This window comes from Heliangelus exortis, chromosome 1, assembly GCF_036169615.1.
Source record: "Heliangelus exortis chromosome 1, bHelExo1.hap1, whole genome shotgun sequence".
Classification (NCBI taxonomy): Eukaryota; Metazoa; Chordata; class Aves; order Apodiformes; family Trochilidae; genus Heliangelus; species Heliangelus exortis.
In genome coordinates this window covers 1,622,377-1,643,720 of record NC_092422.1, presented here as the reverse complement: position 1 = coordinate 1,643,720, position 21,344 = coordinate 1,622,377, and the positions used below count along the sequence as shown (strand labels likewise).

Genomic DNA, 21,344 nt, shown 5'->3' with positions numbered 1-21,344 from the left:
AGGAGCTTGGAGTGAGGAGGGGTTGGGCTCTGCTCCCAAGGAACAAGTGATGGGAAAAGAGGAAATGGCCTCAAGTTGCACCAGGAGAGGTTTAGATTAAATATTAGAAACAATTTCTTCCCCAAAAGGGACCTTCTGGCTCTCTGCAACTCCCTGAGAGGAGATTGGGGTGAGGAGGGGTTGGTTTCTTCTCCCAAGGAACAAGTGATAGAACAAGAGGGAATGGGCTCAAGTTGCACCTGGGAAGATTGGATATTAGGAGCAGTTTCTTCCCTGTAAGGGTTGTCAGGCCCTGTCCCAGGCTGCCCAGGGCAGTGGTGGAGTCCCCATCATCCCTGGAGGGATTTCCAAGCCCTGGAGCTGTGGTGCTGAGGCCATGGGGCAGTGGTGGCCTTGGCAGTGCTGGGTTCCCAGTTGGGCCACAGCAATTCTGTGATTCTAGATCTGCTCCTCAGTGTTCTGTCTGGATGCATTTCCAGACAGACATTAAAGCCAAGTCACCTCAGCAGCTTTCAGTGCAGAACTCAGTTGAGTGTAGAGATGATTCCAGTCACCAAACCATTCCTTCCACTATCAGGAAGGACAAACTGCACCTGGTACTCCCCATGTGCCAAATCCTGAAGTAGTGCTACTGCTGGAAAAGTGGTGGAACAGCAAAGGGACACAGCAAGAGCAGCTGCTGTACACAACTCCACCTCCTCACCCCAGCAGAATGAAGCTCAAGGTAAGAGATGCAGCACAGAATGAAGGTGTGGCAGAGTTTGAAATTCCTCCCAGGAGATACCTTCAAGGAACATCTATTTTTAAAGAGCAAATTCTGGTATTGCTGCTGTGAGTCAAGTTTATCACCTTACACCAATGCCATAGGAGCTGGTGAAATAAACTCATTAACAACCAGCTGACTTTTGTTACAACTCATGTTAAAAAAACAAACCCTCTTGTGATGGCCCTTCCAGTTTGCTGCTTCCCCTTCTTGTAATCTGGATGGAACTGAATCCTAAAAGTAAAAAATTCCTCAAAGGGGCTCCCTTTCCAGCTATACAAGCACACAAATTCTGCAGCACATCTTGCCCAGGAAAAAATGAAGATTTTACCTCTGCATTCTCCCACAACTCTGTGGACTAAAAACGTTGAGAAATGTTAAGAAGAATGAGAAGAGAAGGAATCCAAAAGCAGGATCTATTTCTAATTAGGTGTTACTAGGCAGCTCTATTTACTTGTCCCCGTGTTTGCTCAGATCACATCGAGATAATGAGAAACAATCACTAGGAAAAAAAAAATCAATTAGCATGAAAGAAGACTTCATAAACAAGCAGAATAAAAGCCATGTAGAGCCTCTGCCATCTACGCCCCTTTTTTACAAGTGGCAACACAGCTGAACATGAGCAAAGTACATTTAGAGATAAGAGAAAAAAAAAAAACAGGCTGGGGAGACACTAAGAGTATGAAAAGCAGCTGCTAGAAATCAAGATTTAAAATACTGCTTACTATTGGTTTTCTGAATTTCATGGGTTTTTAATTCACAAGTCATTCCAGCCTCTCTCCTCTTTCTCTGCTTGGTTTTAAGGACAGACATTGGTTTGGAGAATAAACATGAAGAGAAATTGAGCAGCTTAAGATAGGGCAATGTTTCCAGACAGAAATTTATAATTATGTCAAGAGAACACAACCATTTTATCTTGCTGCTAAAAAAGTCTGAAAAGGGCTCTAGTCAATTGTATTTAATTTTTTTTTTAATTCAGGTCCTCATTTATCTCATTCTCAAATTCTGAATTAAAATCTAAATGCTTCCACCTTTAATACTCCCAGAAAATTATTCTCAGTATCTTCTCTAATTTCCAGCCATTGCCAGGAATGTCTCACAAAATCCACAAATTCATTTATTCTTCCATTCAAACATCTTTAAAAGCACTTTTGATCTGAGACCATCTTAGAGTACCATACCCTCAAGAAAAAACTCTGTCTTGTTTGGTCTTTTGCCTCCTCTCTTTTTTTCCTCCCCTCCAGACATGCATACAGAACACAGCAGAGCCAAAAAAAAAATAAAATAATTTATTTATGCTCAGTAGTGTAAGTATTTAAACACAGTCACAAGTGCCAAAAATTTTCTTCACTAACTGGCTTGCATCTGGCACCCAAGCTAGAAATAACTATACTCAGTGGCTTTACCACCATAAATCTTCCAAAGTCTTCTGCATGGCTGAGCTCTTCTCATAAAATGAGGCACCAACGTGTTTTGTCTTCCTCATTAAAAGGAGAAAGCACAGGAGGAGAGAGATGTGTGTGAACAACTTTCTGGGAGCCACTGGATCAAATTCTCACAGGCACAAAAGAAAATGAGACTTAAAATAACTGAAAAGACTGTTACAAGGATCATCTCCAAAGATGAAGAAAAACTTAAACATTTTAAAAAAGAATCTACTGTAGCACAGTATCACAGAATAATAATTTAATTTTTTTAAAGCTAGATTTTAATAGGGTGGGTTTTTTTTAAATTCCTGTTACTGTCTTTCCTGCAGTATTGATTGGAAATATTGTGTTTCTTTTACAATTAAACACAACACACTTGCAAACTAAAAAGCCTCTAACAATATAGTCCCACTATACATTTTGAAAAATGCTAATAAAATTTTAAAACCTACTATAAAGAGCAAACAGAAAATCACTACTTTCAGCCATTACAAACCTGTTTCATTTACTGCAAATACTTGCCTGGAATAGTTTTGGTTTGATTAGGTTTTGCCTTTTTTTTTTTTTTTTACAGCCCTTTTTAAAATATGACTGCAGAACACCTTTTTTTGTGTGCTTTCATACTGCAGTAAGCAACTAAGAAGACTGAACCAGCTGATGGATTGTACTAAGGCCAAAAAAAAAAAAAAAAAATTAAAAATCAGATGCATGCTCATCAGAAAACTAAAATCACCACCAGCAACAGAAGGGCAAGGTTAAAAGTCCACTTAGAGCAGGACAAGCTGAACCAGCTGGGGATGACAAGCAAAGTAACAAAGTCCAAAGTTCTCTGCAGTCAAGATAAACCTGTTTCAGGCCCTACCTGAAAAAAAAAAAAAAAACCAACCAATCTCTCTTTTTTTTCACCTCTGCCTGCTTTATGAAGGGTACTTACATGAGGTGTGATCTGAAAATATAAATTTCCTTCTTTTGTCAGGAGAAACTTTGTGTTCCCTAGCACTGAAAAGGCTCAAGGTTTTTGAGACCTCATTATGGGACCAACCTCTCTCTTTGACTTGACCCAAGAAACTCAAATATTAAAAGGAAATTCACACAGGAGGAATCTGAGCAAATTCTGTACCTTTGCTATGAGGATCAGAGAATGGGTTGGGTTGGAAGGGACCCAAAAGCTCCTCCAGTTCCAACCCCTGCATGGGCAGAGACCCCTCCCACAGCCCAGGTTGCTCCAAGCCCCATCCAACCTGGGCTGAGACATTCCCAGGTGTCTTCAGCATCCATTTCATCAGCCTCCAGTCTCCTTTATGAGACACCAACAAACCCACAAAGCTTCCAAAGAGAACCTTTAGTAAAAGCATAAAACCCACTAAAGACACAGCAACAACAACCAGATCCTCTGAGTCATATTAGCTTCTATAAATATATTTTTTATTGTTATTGTTGGTGTTATTTTAGAAGCATCAACCTGCCACAATGCCTATGATCATTATTATTGTTTTAGAAGCATCAGCCTGCCACTCATTTTATTATATTATTACTATTATTATTATTACTATTATTATTACTATTATTATCATTATTATTATTATTATTATTTTAGAAGCATCAGCCTGCCCCACTGCTTGCATTAGGGACTTCTTTTACCCTGGACCAGGAACTGGGAGACAGAGTGGGCCAGGAACTGGGAGACAGAGTGGGCCAGGAACTGGGAGACAGAGTGGGCCAGGAACTGGGAGACAGAGTGGGCCAGGAACTGGGAGACAGAGTGGGCCAGGAACTGGGAGACAGAGTGGGCCAGGAACTGGGAGACAGAGTGGGCCAGGAACTGGGAGACAGAGTGGGCCAGGAACTGGGAGACAAGATGGGCCAGGAACTGGGAGACAAGATGGGCCAGGAACTGGGAGACAGAGCGGGCCAGGAACTGGGAGACAGAGCGGGCCAGGAACTGGGAGACAGGATGGGCCAGGAACTGGGAGACAGAGCGGGCCAGGAACTGGGAGACAGAGCGGGCCAGGAACTGGGAGACAGGATGGGCCAGGAACTGGGAGACAGGATGGGCCAGGAACTGGGAGACAGGATGGGCCAGGAACTGGGAGACAGAGCGGGCCAGGAACTGGGAGACAGAGTGGGCCAGGAACTGGGAGACAGGGTGGGCCAGGAACTGGGAGACAGGGTGGGCCAGGAACTGGGAGACAGGGTGGGCCAGGAACTGGGAGACAGGGTGGGCCAGGAACTGGGAGACAGAGTGGGCCAGGAACTGGGAGACAGAGTGGGCCAGGAACTGGGAGACAGGATGGGCCAGGAACTGGGAGACAGAGTGGGCCAGGAACTGGGAGACAGAGTGGGCCAGGAACTGGGAGACAGAGTGGGCCAGGAACTGGGAAACAAAATGGACCAGGAACTGGGAAACAAAATGGACCAGGAACTGGGAGACAGAGTGGGCCAGGAACACAAAATCAGCTTCAGCAGTGGATGCAACATCTTTGTGTTGATCTGTGAAAATTGAAAATAACTTCCAGAGAGAAGAGAAGGTTGGTATGAAGGGAAAGGGAAGAAAAAAGAATGCCTTCAGCCACAGAGGGAGATGAAAAGGGTGGCATGCCCCATAGCAGCAGCCTCAGTGTCCCAAGCCACAGCAGGTATTGTTTACAGAAGTCTTTGTGGAGGTTATGCTGAAGGGCTGAAAGCACTGTCTGTGAAAGATGCTAAAAGCACTTTTGGCAAAGGCTGCAAACCCTGCAAAATAAACCTTTCCCACCAAACATGATGAAACAAATGCAAGACACCACCATAGGAAATTAAGGCAGGCTGAACTAATTGTCTCTGGAATGATAAGAATGTTCTTCCTCTGTCCAATACAACTTCTCATTACATTTGTGGTACGTCCTCAACATCTTCACCTTTGGCACAGGGGTTTGGATTGAAGAGTTGGGCTTAAAAACACTTAAAACCTTTGAGAGAAAACTTTCCTCCCAGGATCAGGTTTGGGTTTGATCAAGTGGATCAAAGGAAGAGGGTTTTTTGTTATGTCTAAATTATCCCGTGCCATATTTCTAAGACACACCTGGCTGGGTTGAGCTGTCAGCTACGTTTTGGAATTGTCACCAGAAAAATCAGCAGCAAAGACAACTTGAGAGGAGGAGTGCCTGAAAACTGAGGGGTTTCTACAGCTCTGCCAAGTAACATTGTGGTGAAAAATGATAGCTCCAGGGAAGGCCACACTTGGACAAAATTTAGGGGGAAAAACCAAACCAAACCAAACCAAACCAAACCAAACCAAACCAAACCAAACCAAACCAAACCAAACCAAACCGATTTATACAACTTGCTGCAAGCTAAAGCTTTCATTTTAAAAAAATAATTCTTAAAAAGGAGGCACTGAGTCAAAAGTGACAATCCAGCTTTTGGCAAAGAATGCACGTGGTGTACTGAGAACCAGAATCATCTTTTTGCTGTCTTCCAGAACCAATGCACTCTAAAGGCACAGTGTGCTCTCCAGCTGACCTGACAAGGCTGAGTTCTGCTGAAAGCTGCTCTGAAAACACAATCCCTTAAAACTCAGACTTCCTGAGCATGCATTGGAATTGCTTTGATAAACAAAAGCTCATTGAAAAGCAAACTAAATGGAGGGGGGAAAAAAGTTAATTTTCTTTCTGGGGAGAGAAATTGTTTGTTGGGTTTTTTTTACAACATTACTTCAGTTACCAAAAAACCAAAAAGCCAAAACAAAACAAAAAAAAACCCCACCAACCCAAAAGCAAAACACCAAAAAATCATCTTTTGATGATTTAATCTTCATCAATTAACAAAAAACTGTAAAGCTACTTCAAAATACTGACAGATACAGGAGATCCATTACTTTTTGTATGTCAGGGATAAAAAAAAAAGATAAAAAAATCACGAAGGAGTGTGGTCCAATTCTCAATTTCCCTGTGCCAGAAGACCTGAATCATTACACTGTAGCTATGTTTACACTGAAACTTATTTTTTTCCCTCAAAACTTGGACTTCCACACCCAGTAGGCAACAGGGCTTTTTTAAGCACATTCCAAGCTTTGCTCAAACAGTTCCAGTCAAAACATCACCAGATTTTAATTCCATCAAGAATGTGAGCATCTCATTAAAGGACTGCCTAATTATAGGTAACATGCCCAGACCACAGATTCTCTGGTATCTTTATATGGAATATTATTCAGAAGTAACAACAATTTTCTCAAAATTTGGGAATTTTCTACATATTTAGTGTACTGGTAAACAATTATGCTGCATGGCCTCAGCCAATTAATAGAGCTTGGGAGAAAAAAAAAAAATTAAAAATTGAACTTACAATACAGAAAGGTGGTGAGAAAGATCAACCCAAGAGGAAAGAATTGTCTTTAACTTCTAAGAAAATTACAAGGTTTAAAGAAAAAGAAATTAAGATTCTGGATCCACAAGTCACACCAGGAAAGCTTTTTTAAGGGCAAGTCAAACCCAGACTAAAGAATATTGTGCAGAGTTTTCATGAGTTTTTCTAATTCTCCTGCTGTTTTCCACTTTGCCAGGTTACAGAATTCAGAACCTGTAAGCAGAGAAAATCACACTGCTCCTACTTAAACAAAGACATGAACACCACAGGCAAGTATCACCTCTGCTGAAAGGAACAAATAACCTTGGAGGAAAAAGGAAAGGTGGAAAAGAAGGACAAATTTTTGAGCAGCATAAAGGAAAAAAAAAATTACCTCCTCAGGAAAAGAGAAATTAAAAAAAAAAAATAAAGTAAATAAAAAGGCATTATCACATACCCACTAGCCAGAGGCAAACATGCCCTGGAGCCCAATACATGGTTCAAGAATATCCAAACAAACTGCATTCCCTGCAGCTGGAGACTGGAAAGAACAGGAAGAAAGGTGAACTCCTCACTACCACTTTGCCTCAGGACAGGAAAAGTAAAGCTTTCTTCTCATTTTTCAGAATCCCTCATGGCATCCTAATATGGCTCTATATAAATTCATATTCATAATTTGCCCAGGTGGCCAAGAAGGCCAATGGCATCCTGGGCTGGCTGAGGAACAGCGTGGCCAGCAGGTCCAGGGAAGGGATTCTGCCCCTGTGCTCAGCTCTGGGGAGGCCAGAGCTTGAGTCCTGTGTCCAGTTCTGGGCCCCTGAGCTCAGGAAGGAGCTTGAGGTGCTGGAGCAGGTCCAAAGGAGGCAACTGGGCTGGTGAAGGGATCCAGCAGAAATGCTGTGAGGAAGGGCTGAGGGAGCTGGGGGTGTTGAGGCTGGAGAAGAGGAGGCTCAGGGGAGACCTCATCACTCTCTCCAAGTCCCTGAAAGGAGGTTGGAGCCAGGGGGGGGTTGGGCTCTTTTCCCAGGCAACTCTCAGCAAGACAAGAGGCCATGGTCTCAAGTTGTGCCAGGGGAGGTTTAGGTTGGACATTAGAAAGAATTTCTTGATGGAGAGGGGGATCAGGCATTGGAATGGGCTGCCCAGGGAAGGGGTGGATTCTCCATCCCTGGAGCTATTTCAAAAGAGCCTGGATGTGGCACTGAGTGCCATGGGCTGGGAACCACGGGGGGAGTGGATCAAGGGTTGGACTTGAGGAGCTCTGAGCTCCCTTCCAACCCAGACAATTCTAGGATTCTATGATATCCTTGGACAGTTTTCTTTTCCCCATAACTTCTGCAGTGCTGTCCACCCTGTGAAGAGACTTCTCTTTCCCCCAGTATCTGTGAAAACATCTGCAGTGGAGCTTCTAGATAAGATTTGCTGCATGTAAAATTGGAATTGCAGTTCCTACTCCAGCAGCTTGACTCAGAGCCAAAAGTTGCTGTAAACCTTATCACCAACCCCCCCAACATCATCATCATGGAGATTACAGGAGCGGAATCAAATTCCACTGGAGAGTACAAAGTATATTCACAGCAAAAGGTTACATGGAACTTTATTAAGTGGAGCATAATTCAATACAGAAAATGACATGTCAAAACTAGCAGCAAACAGCTATCTACAGATAGGTATTCATTCATGCTCTTTTTTTTTTTTTTTTTAATATCTGTGCTGCTCACTCAGGCGTGTTATGACAGGAGTAAGACACCAACTTAGAGACATCAAAGGAGAACTCTGTCCTTGTCCTGGGCATACAAACACAAATCCCCAATAAAATTCCTTCTTTCCTCACCCATTTAGTCCACATCTACCCTGCTACACCTCAGTGGAGCAAAAGCAAGTGAGAGCTGACAGGGCAACAGCAGCCAAGACCAGGAAGGGTTCAGATTGTAAAAGCCCAACAAAAAAATCTCCCTGCTCAGCAAGAAAACAGAGGCTGAAAAAACATAGTTGGCTAAAAGAATAGTGCTGGACATCAAATACAGATAAAAATATACCTCTAGAATTTGAGGTGATGTCCAAGAAGGACTGAAAACTCACAAGCTGGGATTTGGTTGAAGAAAGAACTAGGGGAGAGATGAAGTATTAGAGAGGAAAAACCCCAAAATAACTTGATAACCTGGAAAGAGGGACCAAGCTTCATTCAGAGGACACATCTTTGGATGAAAGGATGGGAGATGAAAAATTTCACACAAAGGCAAGGCAGCAGCAGGAGAATGGTGAATGACACAGAACCAGAGTGAGAGGAAATATGGAGCTTTAAAAAAAAAAAAAAAAAAAGTAGAACAAATTCATAGGATACAATCCACTGCAATATGTTAGACTGAACAAAGAATTTTTTAAATAAGAAAAAGAGAGAAAAACTACAAGGACAGAAGAAAGAGGAGGAGGCATCTGTACAAATATTTTTATCCACATCAGGAGCACAAGAAGACTATGAGTGGATCACCTCTAAAGGTCCCTTTCAACCCCTGACATTCTAAGGCCCTGCAATTCTGCCTTTTCTTTTCACCCTCCAAATTGAGGTGAAAGTGATGAAAAACTCAATTTGGGACCCAGGGAACAAAACCACTGTCCTGCTATTCCCTTTCAGCCAGAAATATGTGTGATCCTTCCATCTCCTTTCAACACACTGTACCTAAAATGATGAAGCAACAGAGGAGCAGCACATTCAGACAGCAGAAAATGAGCTGAGACTTAACTGAGGCAGCTGTTCCAGCTCTGTAACTCCCCAAGCTGCAGCTGTGCCTTCACCACAACCTTGGGCTGTGCTTACAAAGTGAATTTAATCCTGCAGGAACCTGGGCTGCTACTGCAGTCTTGCTTTTCCCCTCTTTCCTCAGGTATTCCTTCCTCCTGCCTCTCAGGATAGCAGGAGCACAGCCATGCAGTAAGCCAGGGCAGGGAATGGATTTATCCAGAAATTAACCCTTTTAGGGAGAAAAAGGCAGGGAAGGATTGGTTTCAGGTGGGTGAGTTCCCCAATCCACAAGGTTCACCCATCCTTGGTGGCAGCAGGAATAGCTGACCCCCTCAGCACCTATCTAGATTTTACAACAGATTTACTCAGCCAAGTAACCACAACTTCAGTCTCTCTGGCAAACCATGAAAGCCAAAAAGCTCTAAAATACAGACATTTTAAAAAACATCTTTAAAATAAGACATTTTAGAAGACATGAGCAACAAAATTGTAAAGGCACATGAAGTTCTTTTGAGAACTGAGCCCCAAGATAACATCCAAGGCAAAGCAACTCTCTCCTAATAAATTTATAAAGCCTGGAGCATATAAATACCTTACAGAAGTACCAAGTTGAATTAAAATGTGGGTTATACAGAGTTCTTCACAATTTTGCAGACATGTGCACACACACAAAAGGAAAATATGCCTGTGTCCCAAACAAACTGCAACCTAAGGGCAATTTCAGACCTCCACGTGTGACTTAGGTACTACCACCCATCAAACAAGGCAATCTTTAAAAGCAAAATAAATGTCAATTGCTAACACCTCTGATAAATTCAGCCATTCATAACCCAGTTGGCCCCTGGAAAAAAAAAAAAAATAGTAACTGAACTTGTTGCCTAAAAGCAGTCAGGTGTGGAGAGAGTGAAGTATTTGTAGCAGTGGAGAAAGTGTGAAGGATTTCTGGTTCAGAGCAACAAGGCTGACATTTACCTTTCAGGGGGGAAAACCTCTTTCTCCAACACAGTTGCAGAAAGACAATCTCTTTTTATAGCACTGCCAGCATGAATCTACCATGTGAAAGGATATGGTAGCTCTAGTGAGCCACACAAAATAAACATATGTCATGCCTAAAACTGAGCCAAGGATCCTAAAAGCATCCTGAATCACTTGTTCCACAAATTCCCCAGTCATCCAGGATGAAGAAACGTAACATGAAGAGCCAAAGAGAGATTATAAACACAGAAATGTATTTTTAAACCTATTTGCTAATGCATTTCAGAACACATTTTTTATTATAGTCTTGTCAAGTCATAAAAAGATACTTCAGCTTTACTGCTACTAACCTCCCCCAGAAAACAGAAACACAACCCAGTGTGTAAGACTGCAGGGGATATTTGATTTATTCTTTTTTTTTTTTTTTTTGGTCAATAGATACTAGAATTTTATGTTCTGTCAAAAGTCTCAGGAAAACTTTCCACTCAACTACCAGCAAGTAGTTTTGTCAACTCCCTCGTACCCTTCCCACAAGCAAAACACCTTGGCCTTTTCTTCCCAGATTCCAGGACCTGAATCTACCTCCTTGAACACAGAATACTTTATTAAGTCAAAAAGATGTATTTTAGATTTAGTAAACATGATGATTTTGCTTATGTACAGCCCAAAAGGATATTAAGCATCTGCCAAGGGGCTGGAAAGGTAGTTACACCTCCATACCTCTACCCTGACCAAGAAGATTCCTGTTTGGAATAAATAATAACTCAGTTTTTTTGTCCTCTCCAAATGACACAGTTGAAGCCTTCAAACTCTAATCATATTTCAATATATTTAAAGCAGTGCTGTGCTTTGCATGAAGATAGCAAAGCTATTGGAATGGCAAACACGCTTAGGATCTGGTGAGCTGCCAAAAATCATCTACTAATACACCAGACAATAGCTGGATTCTCTTAGAACTCATCAGAGAACTTTCTGATCTTTTCCTTGTATCACTTCTTTTCAGTTGTATACCAAACCAAACTGAAAAAAGAACTTAAAAAAACATAATTAGGAGCTTTAAAACCTGCAAAACCCACTATGGTTGGTAAGTGTTGGTTCTGTGATGTGAATGCTGGCATCCTGGGCTGGCTGAGGAAGAGCGTGGCCAGCAGGTCCAGGGAAGGGATTCTGCCCCTGTGCTCAGCTCTGGGGAGGCCAGAGCTTGAGTCCTGTGTCCAGTTCTGGGCCCCTCAGCTCAGGAAGGAGATTGAGGTGCTGGAGCAGGTCCAAAGGAGGCAACTGAGCTGGTGAAGGGATCCAGCAGAAATGCTGTGAGGAAGGGCTGAGGGAGCTGGGGGTGTTGAGGCTGGAGAAGAGGAGGCTCAGGGGAGACCTCATCACTCTCTCCAAGTCCCTGAAAGGAGGTTGGAGCCAGGGGGGGGTTGGGCTCTTTTCCCAGGCAACTCTCAGCAAGACAAGAGGCCATGGTCTCAAGTTGTGCCAGGGGAGGTTTAGGTTGGACATTAGAAAGAATTTCTTGATGGAGAGGGGGATCAGGCATTGGAATGGGCTGCCCAGGGAAGGGGTGGATTCTCCATCCCTGGAGATATTTCCAAAGAGCCTGGATGTGGCACTGAGTGCCATGGGCTGGGAACCACGGGGGGAGTGGATCAAGGGTTGGACTTGAGGAGCTCTGAGCTCCCTTCCAACCCAGCCCATTCTAGGATTTTATGATTCTATGATTTATATGCCAACAATACAGTAATTATTTGCAATAATTTCACCTTTTTAAATATGCATTTGTTAACACTGCCATGCAAACCCCATATTCAGTTTCACTGCTGTTCAGTTTGTGGGACTCAGAGCAGCACAAAAAGAAGAGCACAAAGCTGCACTCCAGTGCCTCAGAGCTCCTACAGTCCTAGGAAAGGACCTGAACTCTCTCAAGTCTTGATAAACAAACAGCATCCAGTTAAACTTTAATACTTTTAAACATACTTTTTTTAAAAAATACTTTTAAACAGCGGGGTGGTTTCTAGAAAAATAACTCTTCATTCCAGAGCTTAAAAAAAAAAAAAGATTCTGTGTGTGATTCCAGCCAGCATTGCTCTCTGGAATGCTCTGGAATCACATGGTGGCTGCAGATCCTGAATACAGCTGTCAGCAGAGGGCTAAGGGGATGAGGATGGTGACACCCAACTTCTCACATGAGTGTCACACACCCAGTGGCACAGGACAACCAAGCCTTCAAAGCCCAGCTCCTCCTTCCCAGCCAGATGCGATGAAAAGGCAGCACAAACCAAGGTGGGGAGGGGATGTTCAGCAAATGTTTTGATGTAAAAATTCCCTTTTTTTTCCTCTTATTCTGCTACCTGACATTTGACACGCTGGAGCTGTCACAGCCCATCACATCACTCCCTGTTTGAAGAGTGTTTAATCTGTAAATCCATGCAGTGGTTCTGCAAACACAGATTAATTGCAACAAGAATGCTGAGCAGACACAGTGTGCATGTAGTGACCTGGTTAGTGAATTCAACATAGAAACCCAGTTTCTTAATCCATACCTTTAACATTGATAAATTAAATTAAATTGCACAAAATAAAATTATTTCAGGCATTTTCAGGTATTTTCCTGGGTTTGTATCCACAGGTTTTGTATCCTGTATAGTCCAGGTTTGTATCCTGGTTAATAATGTTTATGCCATTTCAGCAGAATACAGACTAAAGTAATTACAAGTTCTTTAAAAATAGGAAATGTTAACAAAACCTGGACTAGGATAGCAGTACCTGGTCTAGATGGCCTAAAAATCAGCTTTTATCTAGAGGGAAAAACCCCTTGGATCAGCCTGTTAGTTATTACTCAGCATTTCCTAGTTAAACACTGCACAGCCACCAGTTTTAAGCTAAGGAAATGAATGGTGTGATCTTTCACATACCAAAAAAAAAAAAAACCCAAGAAAACCCAAAACAAAACTACAAGAAGAAACAGTGCTTCAACACCCACAAAAGAAAAACAGGCTCCACATTCTGATTTATGATGAGAGGACACTGGGAGAGTGAGACCAACACTATGTCATCTGTCAAAGCTGCCACATTTGCATTTTAGATCCAAATGTAAAGCAAGAAATCTCATTTAAATAATTAACAAGGGGACTACACACTGCCAGAAAGAGCAGTGAACTAACAGCTCAATGTTGTACAGAAAAACCACTGCAGAAATTGAACCTCTCCAAACAGAATGATTAATGCTCTGGATCATGCCAGGTATCCTATTACCAACATATTTTGCTAAAAGCAAACCTTTAATTTCCAAAAAAGCAATCACATTAGGTAAAATGAATAATAAACCCCTCACACACACAACTGACATCATGTAGATTTTCCCCACTGAACTCAACCTTTGCAGAGTTTGAGATTATAAATGTAAATATCTCCTTCTAGATTTCTGTTTTAAAAATACAAGCTATCTCTAGCAAGACATAAATCATCAGTACTCTTAAAATATTTTAATAATTTTAGCAGCCTCTCAGAACTGGTAAATCAAAGTCTTGGTCTATTACATAGAAATATTGCTGAAAAGACCAGTGATTTTTGTATGTTGTTTGTGACTCCTTTTTTCTCTCTTTTTTTTTTTTTTTTTTTTTAACATTTCCCCCATTGAAGAGAAGAAAAAATGGTTTGCATTGTGTTAGCTCCAGTTATAATTTCCAGCTGTGTCAAAACTTTAACAGCCTAAAAGCAGGAAATCCAAAGAGGAAATTCCATCGTCAGTTCCTGAAGTTTTGTAACTCAAATGTTCTTCCAAAAAACTGGATCTTAGAAGGAATTTTGGTAGTGTTCTCTGTAAACCTTACCTGATATCTTCAAGTAGCTCACATTCTGCCTGATGCTTGGCCTGGAGTTTTGTCATCTGCTCCACCTGAATGTTTTTTAGCTCTTGAGTAACTTTCACCTACAAAAAAACAAACACAGATCACTTTTTTTTTTTTTTTTTGGAAAAAAAAATTATTCATGCCCTGCAGCTATTTTGAAATTGTAAATTTCAGAGGAAAATTCAAACACAGATTTAAGAAAGCAGTTTAACCCTGTAAAACATCCATAAAGACTGATTTCAGTAAGTGCTGTCACCTTAGCAGGTTTCCACTGCACATGGCAACAACCTCATGCTTATGCCCAACCATTAACCAAAGGGCACTTTTATTCCAAAACCTGGGAGGAGGGCAATTTTATTCAAAAACCTGGGAAGAGAGCAGCTGGTGTGCAAGAAAAGAGTTGTGAAAAAAAAAAAAAATTAAATTCAGGTGTATCTACATTCAGCACTTCAGTGGAAGACACAGAATTCTGCAATTTATTAAACTGTCCTCCAGCTGCTATTGTTTAGAGCTTCAACATCAGTTTGTTTTTTGATTGTGCATCAGAGCAAAAGATCCCTCTATGAAAGGCTTCAGAAGGTTCTCACTTTTAGTAGTGGTGTAAATTCCCCTTAAATCCTGTGATTCTGAAGCTAAAATTTCAATACTTTGGGAGCTCACTTGATAACTGGCAGGGCAGCACCACTGGCAGAGGTGTGAGGAATGATTTTGGAAGGGAAGCTTGGGGTTGTTTTGTTCTTGGTTTTGTAAAACAAGAGGTCTTGGCATTTGAGCCCTCCAGTGATCACAGGGAAATCCATTTATTGGCCTAAAAAAATGATCACCAGCACATCTGAAGGCATTTTGTATTCATGAGGAGAGAAATGCCAAGCAGTTATTGTAATGAGGGAAGAGGGATGAAAAATTCAGTGAGGAAGATGACCCAGACCTTCCCCTCTTCCTCACTACCCAGGCAAAAAAAATTAATAAATAAATAAAATAATCAAGATCTCATCAGCTAGCAAAAGCCTCCCTGATTTTAACTCTGAAAACAAACCCCCAGCAACAAGCACTCATTAATCACATTGTAGAAAAACAAGTTTTTTACATACCAAAAAAAAAAAAAAAAATTAAAAAAAAATAAATCACATGGATGCCCAATTTGAGAATGAAAAACTATTTTTAATACAAACTCTCAGCATCTATCTGCATATAAAAAAACCAAAAAACAAAACAACAAAACCCCAAACCCTACTCAAAATAAACAAACCCACACAGAATGACCCCGTGTAATGGAAATGATCTCAAACGAAATAATATAGGCAAAGAATGGCACACATCTTGGATAAATAAGCAGACTAAAATAGAAAAGGAGAACTGCTCAACAAAAGCAGAGTCCACCAGCAAAACAAGAGGTCGAGGAGAGGCAAGGAGAGAGAGATCTTCACTGCAGCTGCCTGCCAGGGCTACTGGGGAGCTCTGGGGATGACAAGGGATTTCTGTTTGTGGATTCCTCCCCTCCCCATCTCTCCCACTCACTGTTCTCCCCTTCAGACAGTAAAAGCCCTTGCAATCTCCCTCTCCTCACCCAGAAATCACACTGGAAATCTCAACCGAGACACAGCACTGGGACTGCAAATCTTTCCCCTGCAGCATCGCCAAGGGTAGGGACCAGGCAGAAACCTCCAACCCATTAAAAACTCCTTTTTCACGGCGCCTGTAAAGGAGCAGCCTCTCCATCCTTACACCCTCTTCACCTTCTCTGCCTCCTCCTTTCCCCCTGCACCCCGAGGGCTGCCTGCAACCTTCAAAATACCCATCACCTAACCCCTAAATCTCCAGGGATCACTACTTACCCGCAGCTCAAGACCCTACAACAGCTCCAGGCTCTCAGGTAGCAACCTGCTCCTACCAACAGTCCTTCTTTCCCAATTCTCCATTCCTCCCCTGGATCAAAGCACCCCTATATTCCCACGGACCGCAAAGGCACACACAAACCCCCCACAAAAATTTAAAAAAATTTAAAAAAATTAAATTAAAAAAAATTAAAGCCTCCCAGCCGCATTTGCAGCTTGCTCCCATCACACAGATGTTTGTTGCACATTTTTTGGCTGCTCCTGAGACGTGCCGGGACAGCCTGCATCCTTCCATCCAACTCCAGACGTGACCTCCTGCTCCAAAAAAACCCAATCCCACGGCTGCTGGCATCAACCCAGCTGAGCACCCCAATCCAGCTGATCCCCCCCCCCAAAAAAAAAAAAAAAAAAAAAATTAAAACAAACCTCCAGCAGCACCCCACAACCGGCAGAGCCTCAGCAGCTCTGCAGTCATTGACCTTCTCCTTCCAGCCTCTGGGTACGAGCTGCCCCCCAGCACCCCCTCCCCAACCCCTGCCCCCCCCTTTTTCACCTCATTTTCCCTTTTTCCTCCAGACAAAAACCCCATTTCCCAACACCCCCCCTAAACAACCCCTTCCCCACCTTACTGGGCCAACCAAGACCCCCCCCCCCCCCCCGCCATTTCCCCTCAGTCCCCCCTCAGACCCCCCCCCCCCCCTTTAAATCCACACACAGGGTGGGTTTTGTTGTTTTTGGGGGTTTTTTTGGGGGGTGTTTGTCTCTCACCTTCCTCGGCGGGGGCTGCATGGTGCTGCTCGGGGTCTCCACATCAATTCCCTCCCCCCGGCAGCCCCCGAAGGAGGAGGAGGAGGAGGAGGAGGAAGAAGAAGCAGCGATCGTTTCCCTCCCGGTTCGGGGCGAGTCCCGGTCGGCGGGAGGAGCGGGAATGAGGGGCGGGAGAGAGAAGGAGGGAGGGAGGTGAGGGAAAGAAGAAGAAGGAGGAGGAGGTGAGGGAGGTGGAATAAGGGGGGGGGGGTAATGGAGGGGCCGCCTCTTCCTCAGGCGCTGAGCAGCGTCCCCGCGTCCCGGCCCTGAGGAAGAGCGGGGAGGAGGAAGAGGGGAAAAAATTAAAAAAAAAAAAAAAAAGAGGCGGGTGTGAGGGAAGGCGGGGAAAAGAGGGTTTTAAAAAAAATAAAAAACAAAGGGAAAAAAAAATAAAAAAAAAAAAGGGAGGCGGCGGCGCGCGGCTCGCCAGCGCCCCGCTGAGGGGATCCGCGGCATCGCCACGGGAGGACTCACTGAGACCTCCCGGCTACCATAGAGAGGGAGAGGCGGGGATAGAGAGGCGGGGTGGGCACGCCCTCTTCCCCCCCCCCCCCCCCCTTCTGCACCGCCCTCTATGGGAGCGGGGGGAGCGGCCGCTAGGGGGCGCTGTGCGGCGAGCGCGAGGCGGGGGGGGAATCGGGGGGGGAGGGGGGGGAGGGGGGAAAAGGGGGGACGGAGGGGATATGGGGGATATGGGGGGGATGGAGAGGGAATGGGGGGCACAGAGGGGCGAGCAGGGGGTGTGGGGGTGCACGGGAGGGCATGGGGGAGGCAGGGGGTTTCGTATGGGGGGGCATAAGGGGGGTGCACGGGGAGAGTGGGGGGTCATATGGGGGTGCATGGAGGGGAACGAGGGGGGATATGGGGGGGATGGAGAGGGGGGATGGGGGCACAGAGGGTCGGGGGGAGCAGGGGGGTGTGGGGTGCATGGGGGAGGAAGGGGGGGCTCAGGGGGTTGCACTGGGGGGGCATGGGGGGATATGGGAGAGCATGGGAAGGGTGCAGGGAGGTAAATGGGGGGGAACAGGGGGATGGGGGGCACAGAGGGACGGGGGGAGCAGGGGGTGTGGGGTGCATGGGGGAGGAAGGGGGGATGCAGGGGGTTGCACAGGGGGATGGGGGGGCCTATGGGGGTGTATGGGGGGGCTACAGGGGGATGGGATGGAGAGAGGGAGTGGGGGGCACAGAGGGTTGGGGGGGAACGGGGCTGTGGGGTGCGTGGGGGAGAAAGGGGGGGTGCAGGGGTTTCAAAAGAGGGGGCATAGGGCGGCTTAAGGGGGGTGCATGGGGGAGAGCGGGGGGCACGGGGGGGTTGCAGGGGGATATGGGGGGATCGAGAGGGGGAATGGGGGGCACAAAGGGGGGAGCAGGGGGTGTGGGGTGCATGGGGGGGAATGAGGGGGATATGGAGGGTCGGAGAGGGGGAATGGGGGGCACAGAGCTGCGGGGGGGAGCAGGGGGTGTAAGAGTGCACGGGGGGTCAGGGGTGCACTTGGGGGGGTGCATGGGGGTCAGGGGTGCACAATGGAGATGCACGGGGGGGCATGGGGTGCATATGGGGGGGCTGTGGGGGTGCAGGGAAGGGACAGGGGTGCACGGGGGTGTGTAAGGGGGTGCACGGGGGTGCAGGATTGTACCAGGGTGTGGGAGGGGGTGGGGGATGCATAGGTGTGCACAGGGGGGGGCAAAGTGTGCAGGGGGGGGTGCAGGGGTGCACAGGTACGTATAGGCTGTGCACAAGGAGGGGTGCACAAGAGGGTGCATAGGGTTCTGCATAAGGGGGGGTGCAGTGGTTGGTGCAGGGAAGTGTGCACTATTTGCACAAGGAGGGTGCAGGGTGTGCATCACAGGTGCACGGGGAGGGTGCATAGGGGTGCAGAGTGTGAGCAGAGGGGACACATGAGGAAGGTGCAGGGACATGCAGGGGGGGTGTAAAGGTGTCCATGGGACCCCCTCCCATGGAGAAAGCACAGGGAGGGTGCAGAGAGGGTGCAAGGGGTGCACAATGGGTGCAGAGTGCACAGGAGGTTGTGGAGGTCCACGGGGGTTGTGCAGGGGGTGCACAAGGAGGTGCAGGGGTGCACAGAGGGTGCAGGGGGTGCATAGGGGGTGCAGGAGGGGTGCACAGGAGGGTGCATGGGGAGGGTCAGAGTTTGCACAAGAAGGGTGCAGGGGGTGCACAAGAGGGGCAGTGGGGTGTGCACAGGCTGTGCACGAGGATGCGGAAGGGATGCACAGGAGGGTGCACGGGGTGTGCACGGGAGGTACATGAGGGGGGTGGTGTGGGGGTGCATGGGAGGATGCTGGGGGTGCATGGGGGGTGTCAAAGGGGGTGCAGACTGTTCACGGGGGTGCCGGAGTGTGCACAAGGATGGTGCAAGTTTTGCACAAGGAATGCACAAGGGGAATGAATGCAGAGGGGGCTGCATTGCACAGGGCTCCCTTCCCCCCCCCCCCCCCCAGCATTGATGTCCATGGCCACCCCTGCACCCTTGTCCCAATCTCCAAGGATCCAGGCACAAGGATTGGGGTGCAGGGGACAAGGTGTGACACCCAGGAGGTGCTCCCCAGGACCCTGCAGCAAGGGTGCAGCAAAGCAGGAGCACCCATCCCCCCCTCCCCTCCAGCACTTCTCAAGCTGCCCAAGCAAAATGGGGCAGCAAGAGCCAAATTTGAGCTGGGGTTCAAGTGGGGGGAAGTGTGGATCAGCTGGAAGGCAGGAGGGCTCTGCAGAGGGACCTGGAGAGACTGGAGAGTTGGGCTGATCCCAAGGGGATGAGGTTCAAGACAAGAAGCCCATGGGGAGCTCCAGGCTGGGCAGAGAGTGGCAGAAAGGGAGCTGGGATTGGCAGGAAGCTGAAGAGGAGGCAGCAGTGTGCCCAGGTGGCCAAGAAGGCCAATGGCATCCTGGGCTGGCTGAGGAACAGCGTGGCCAGCAGGTCCAGGGAAGGGATTCTGCCCCTGTGCTCAGCTCTGGGGAGGCCAGAGCTTGAGTCCTGTGTCCAGTTCTGGGCCCCTCAGCTCAGGAAGGAGCTTGAGGTGCTGGAGCAGGTCCAAAGGAGGCAACTGGGCTGGTGAAGGGATCCAGCAGAAATGCTGTGAGGAAGGGCTGAGGGAGCTGGGGGTGTTGAGGCTGGAGAAGAGGAGGCTCAGGGGAGACCTCATCACTCTCTCCAAGTCCCTGAAAGGAGGTTGGAGCCAGGGGGGGTTGGGCTCTTTTCCCAGGCAACTCTCAGCAAGACAAGAGGCCATGGTCTCAAGTTGTGCCAGGGGAGGTTTAGGTTGGACATTAGAAAGAATTTCTTGATGGAGAGGGGGATCAGGCATTGGAATGGGCTGCCCAGGGAAGGGGTGGATTCTCCATCCCTGGAGATATTTCAAAAGAGCCTGGATGTGGCACTGAGTGCCATGGGCTGGGAACCACGGGGGGAGTGGATCAAGGGTTGGACTTGAGGAGCTCTGAGCTCCCTTCCAACCCAGACAATTCTAGGATTCTATGATTCTATGAAAAAAAAAAATTATTAGAGTGATGGAATGATCATAGAAAAGGCTGAGAGAGTTGGGGTTGTTCAACCTGGAGAGGAGAAGGCTCCAGGGAGACTTTCTTAGGGCCTTTCAAAAATTAAAGAAAGAGGGGAACAGAATTTTCAGTAGGGTTTTCAGTGACAGGACAAGAGGAGATGGCTTTAAACAAAGAGGAGAGATTCAGACTACATCTAACACAGATGTTTTACATCTGTTTTACAAGGGTTGGACTTGATGATCTCTGAAGTCCCTTCCAACCCAGCCAATTCTAGGATTCTATATATCAGGGACCATCCCTCTCCTCTCATGGGGACAGGGGCTGGAGGAGTCCCTTGAGCCTGGCACCCAGGTCCCTGTGCATTTTAAGCACCTTTTTGCTGCTGGGAGTTGCTTTTTCATCAAAGGAAAATAAAAGGAAGCTGAACCCTTGGTTGGTGGAGACCTTGGGGTGATGCCCAGGAGGCAGCAGTGATGCTCTCGTCATGTTTTGCTTCGTGTGAATTAAAAACTTCTGATCAAACAAGTGTTTCCCCCCCCTTCCTTCCCCCTTCTCAGAACTTGGGTTGCTCAGCTCAGCACATTAGAGTCAGGCTGCAATGAAATCTTTGAAATATTAAAGTGCATTTGGATGTTTCCTTTAAGCAATTTACCAGGGCAGTTGGCAGAGCCAAGGCAATTCCCATAATTGCATTTTCCCAAGTGCTCCAAGGTTGCTGCTGCTCCATCACTGGCTCCTTTATTATTGATAAACTGCTTTACTCCAGCTCCCAGGAAATGACCCCTTGCCTTTAAAGACCCTTTAACCATCTTTTAACATCTGCAAAAACTAAAATGCTACTGGAATTCTTTCTCCTCCAGCTATTAGTTTATTCAGTGCTGCTAATGAGGCTCACTTGTTATCCTCAGGAAACCTCCAAATGATGAGTAAGACCCAGCAAGGAATTCTGTGAAAAAATATATTGCATTTCTGTACTCCAGCTGTACAACTTGGAGATCTCAAGGTATTTGTGCAAGAAAAATGACCAGTAGCAAGTTTTAAATGCACCCAAAGCATTTCTAAGACACCCAGGTGTAGCTGGGAAAGGGTTTGGGGAA

At 46.0% G+C, this 21,344-nt stretch overlaps 1 protein-coding gene across 3 annotated transcripts in view; it reads right to left on the bottom strand.

Moving 5' to 3' along the window:
• FCHSD2 (FCH and double SH3 domains 2) overlaps positions 1 to 17,006 on the bottom strand; it is a 239,321-nt gene extending 222,315 nt beyond the window's left edge. The window contains exons 1-2 of one of the 3 annotated variants that reach the window (XM_071763988.1): positions 16,686 to 17,006; positions 14,065 to 14,162 (exon numbers count right to left, since the gene is read on the bottom strand). In XM_071763988.1, the coding sequence (XP_071620089.1) occupies positions 14,065 to 14,162; positions 16,686 to 16,706 (119 nt within the window). In that variant the 5' untranslated portion in view covers positions 16,707 to 17,006. The remainder of the gene's footprint in view (positions 1 to 14,064; positions 14,163 to 16,685) is intronic. The other 2 variants (XM_071763904.1, XM_071764071.1) reach the window with 2 other exon arrangements.
• Between the last annotated feature and the right edge of the window lie 4,338 nt (positions 17,007 to 21,344).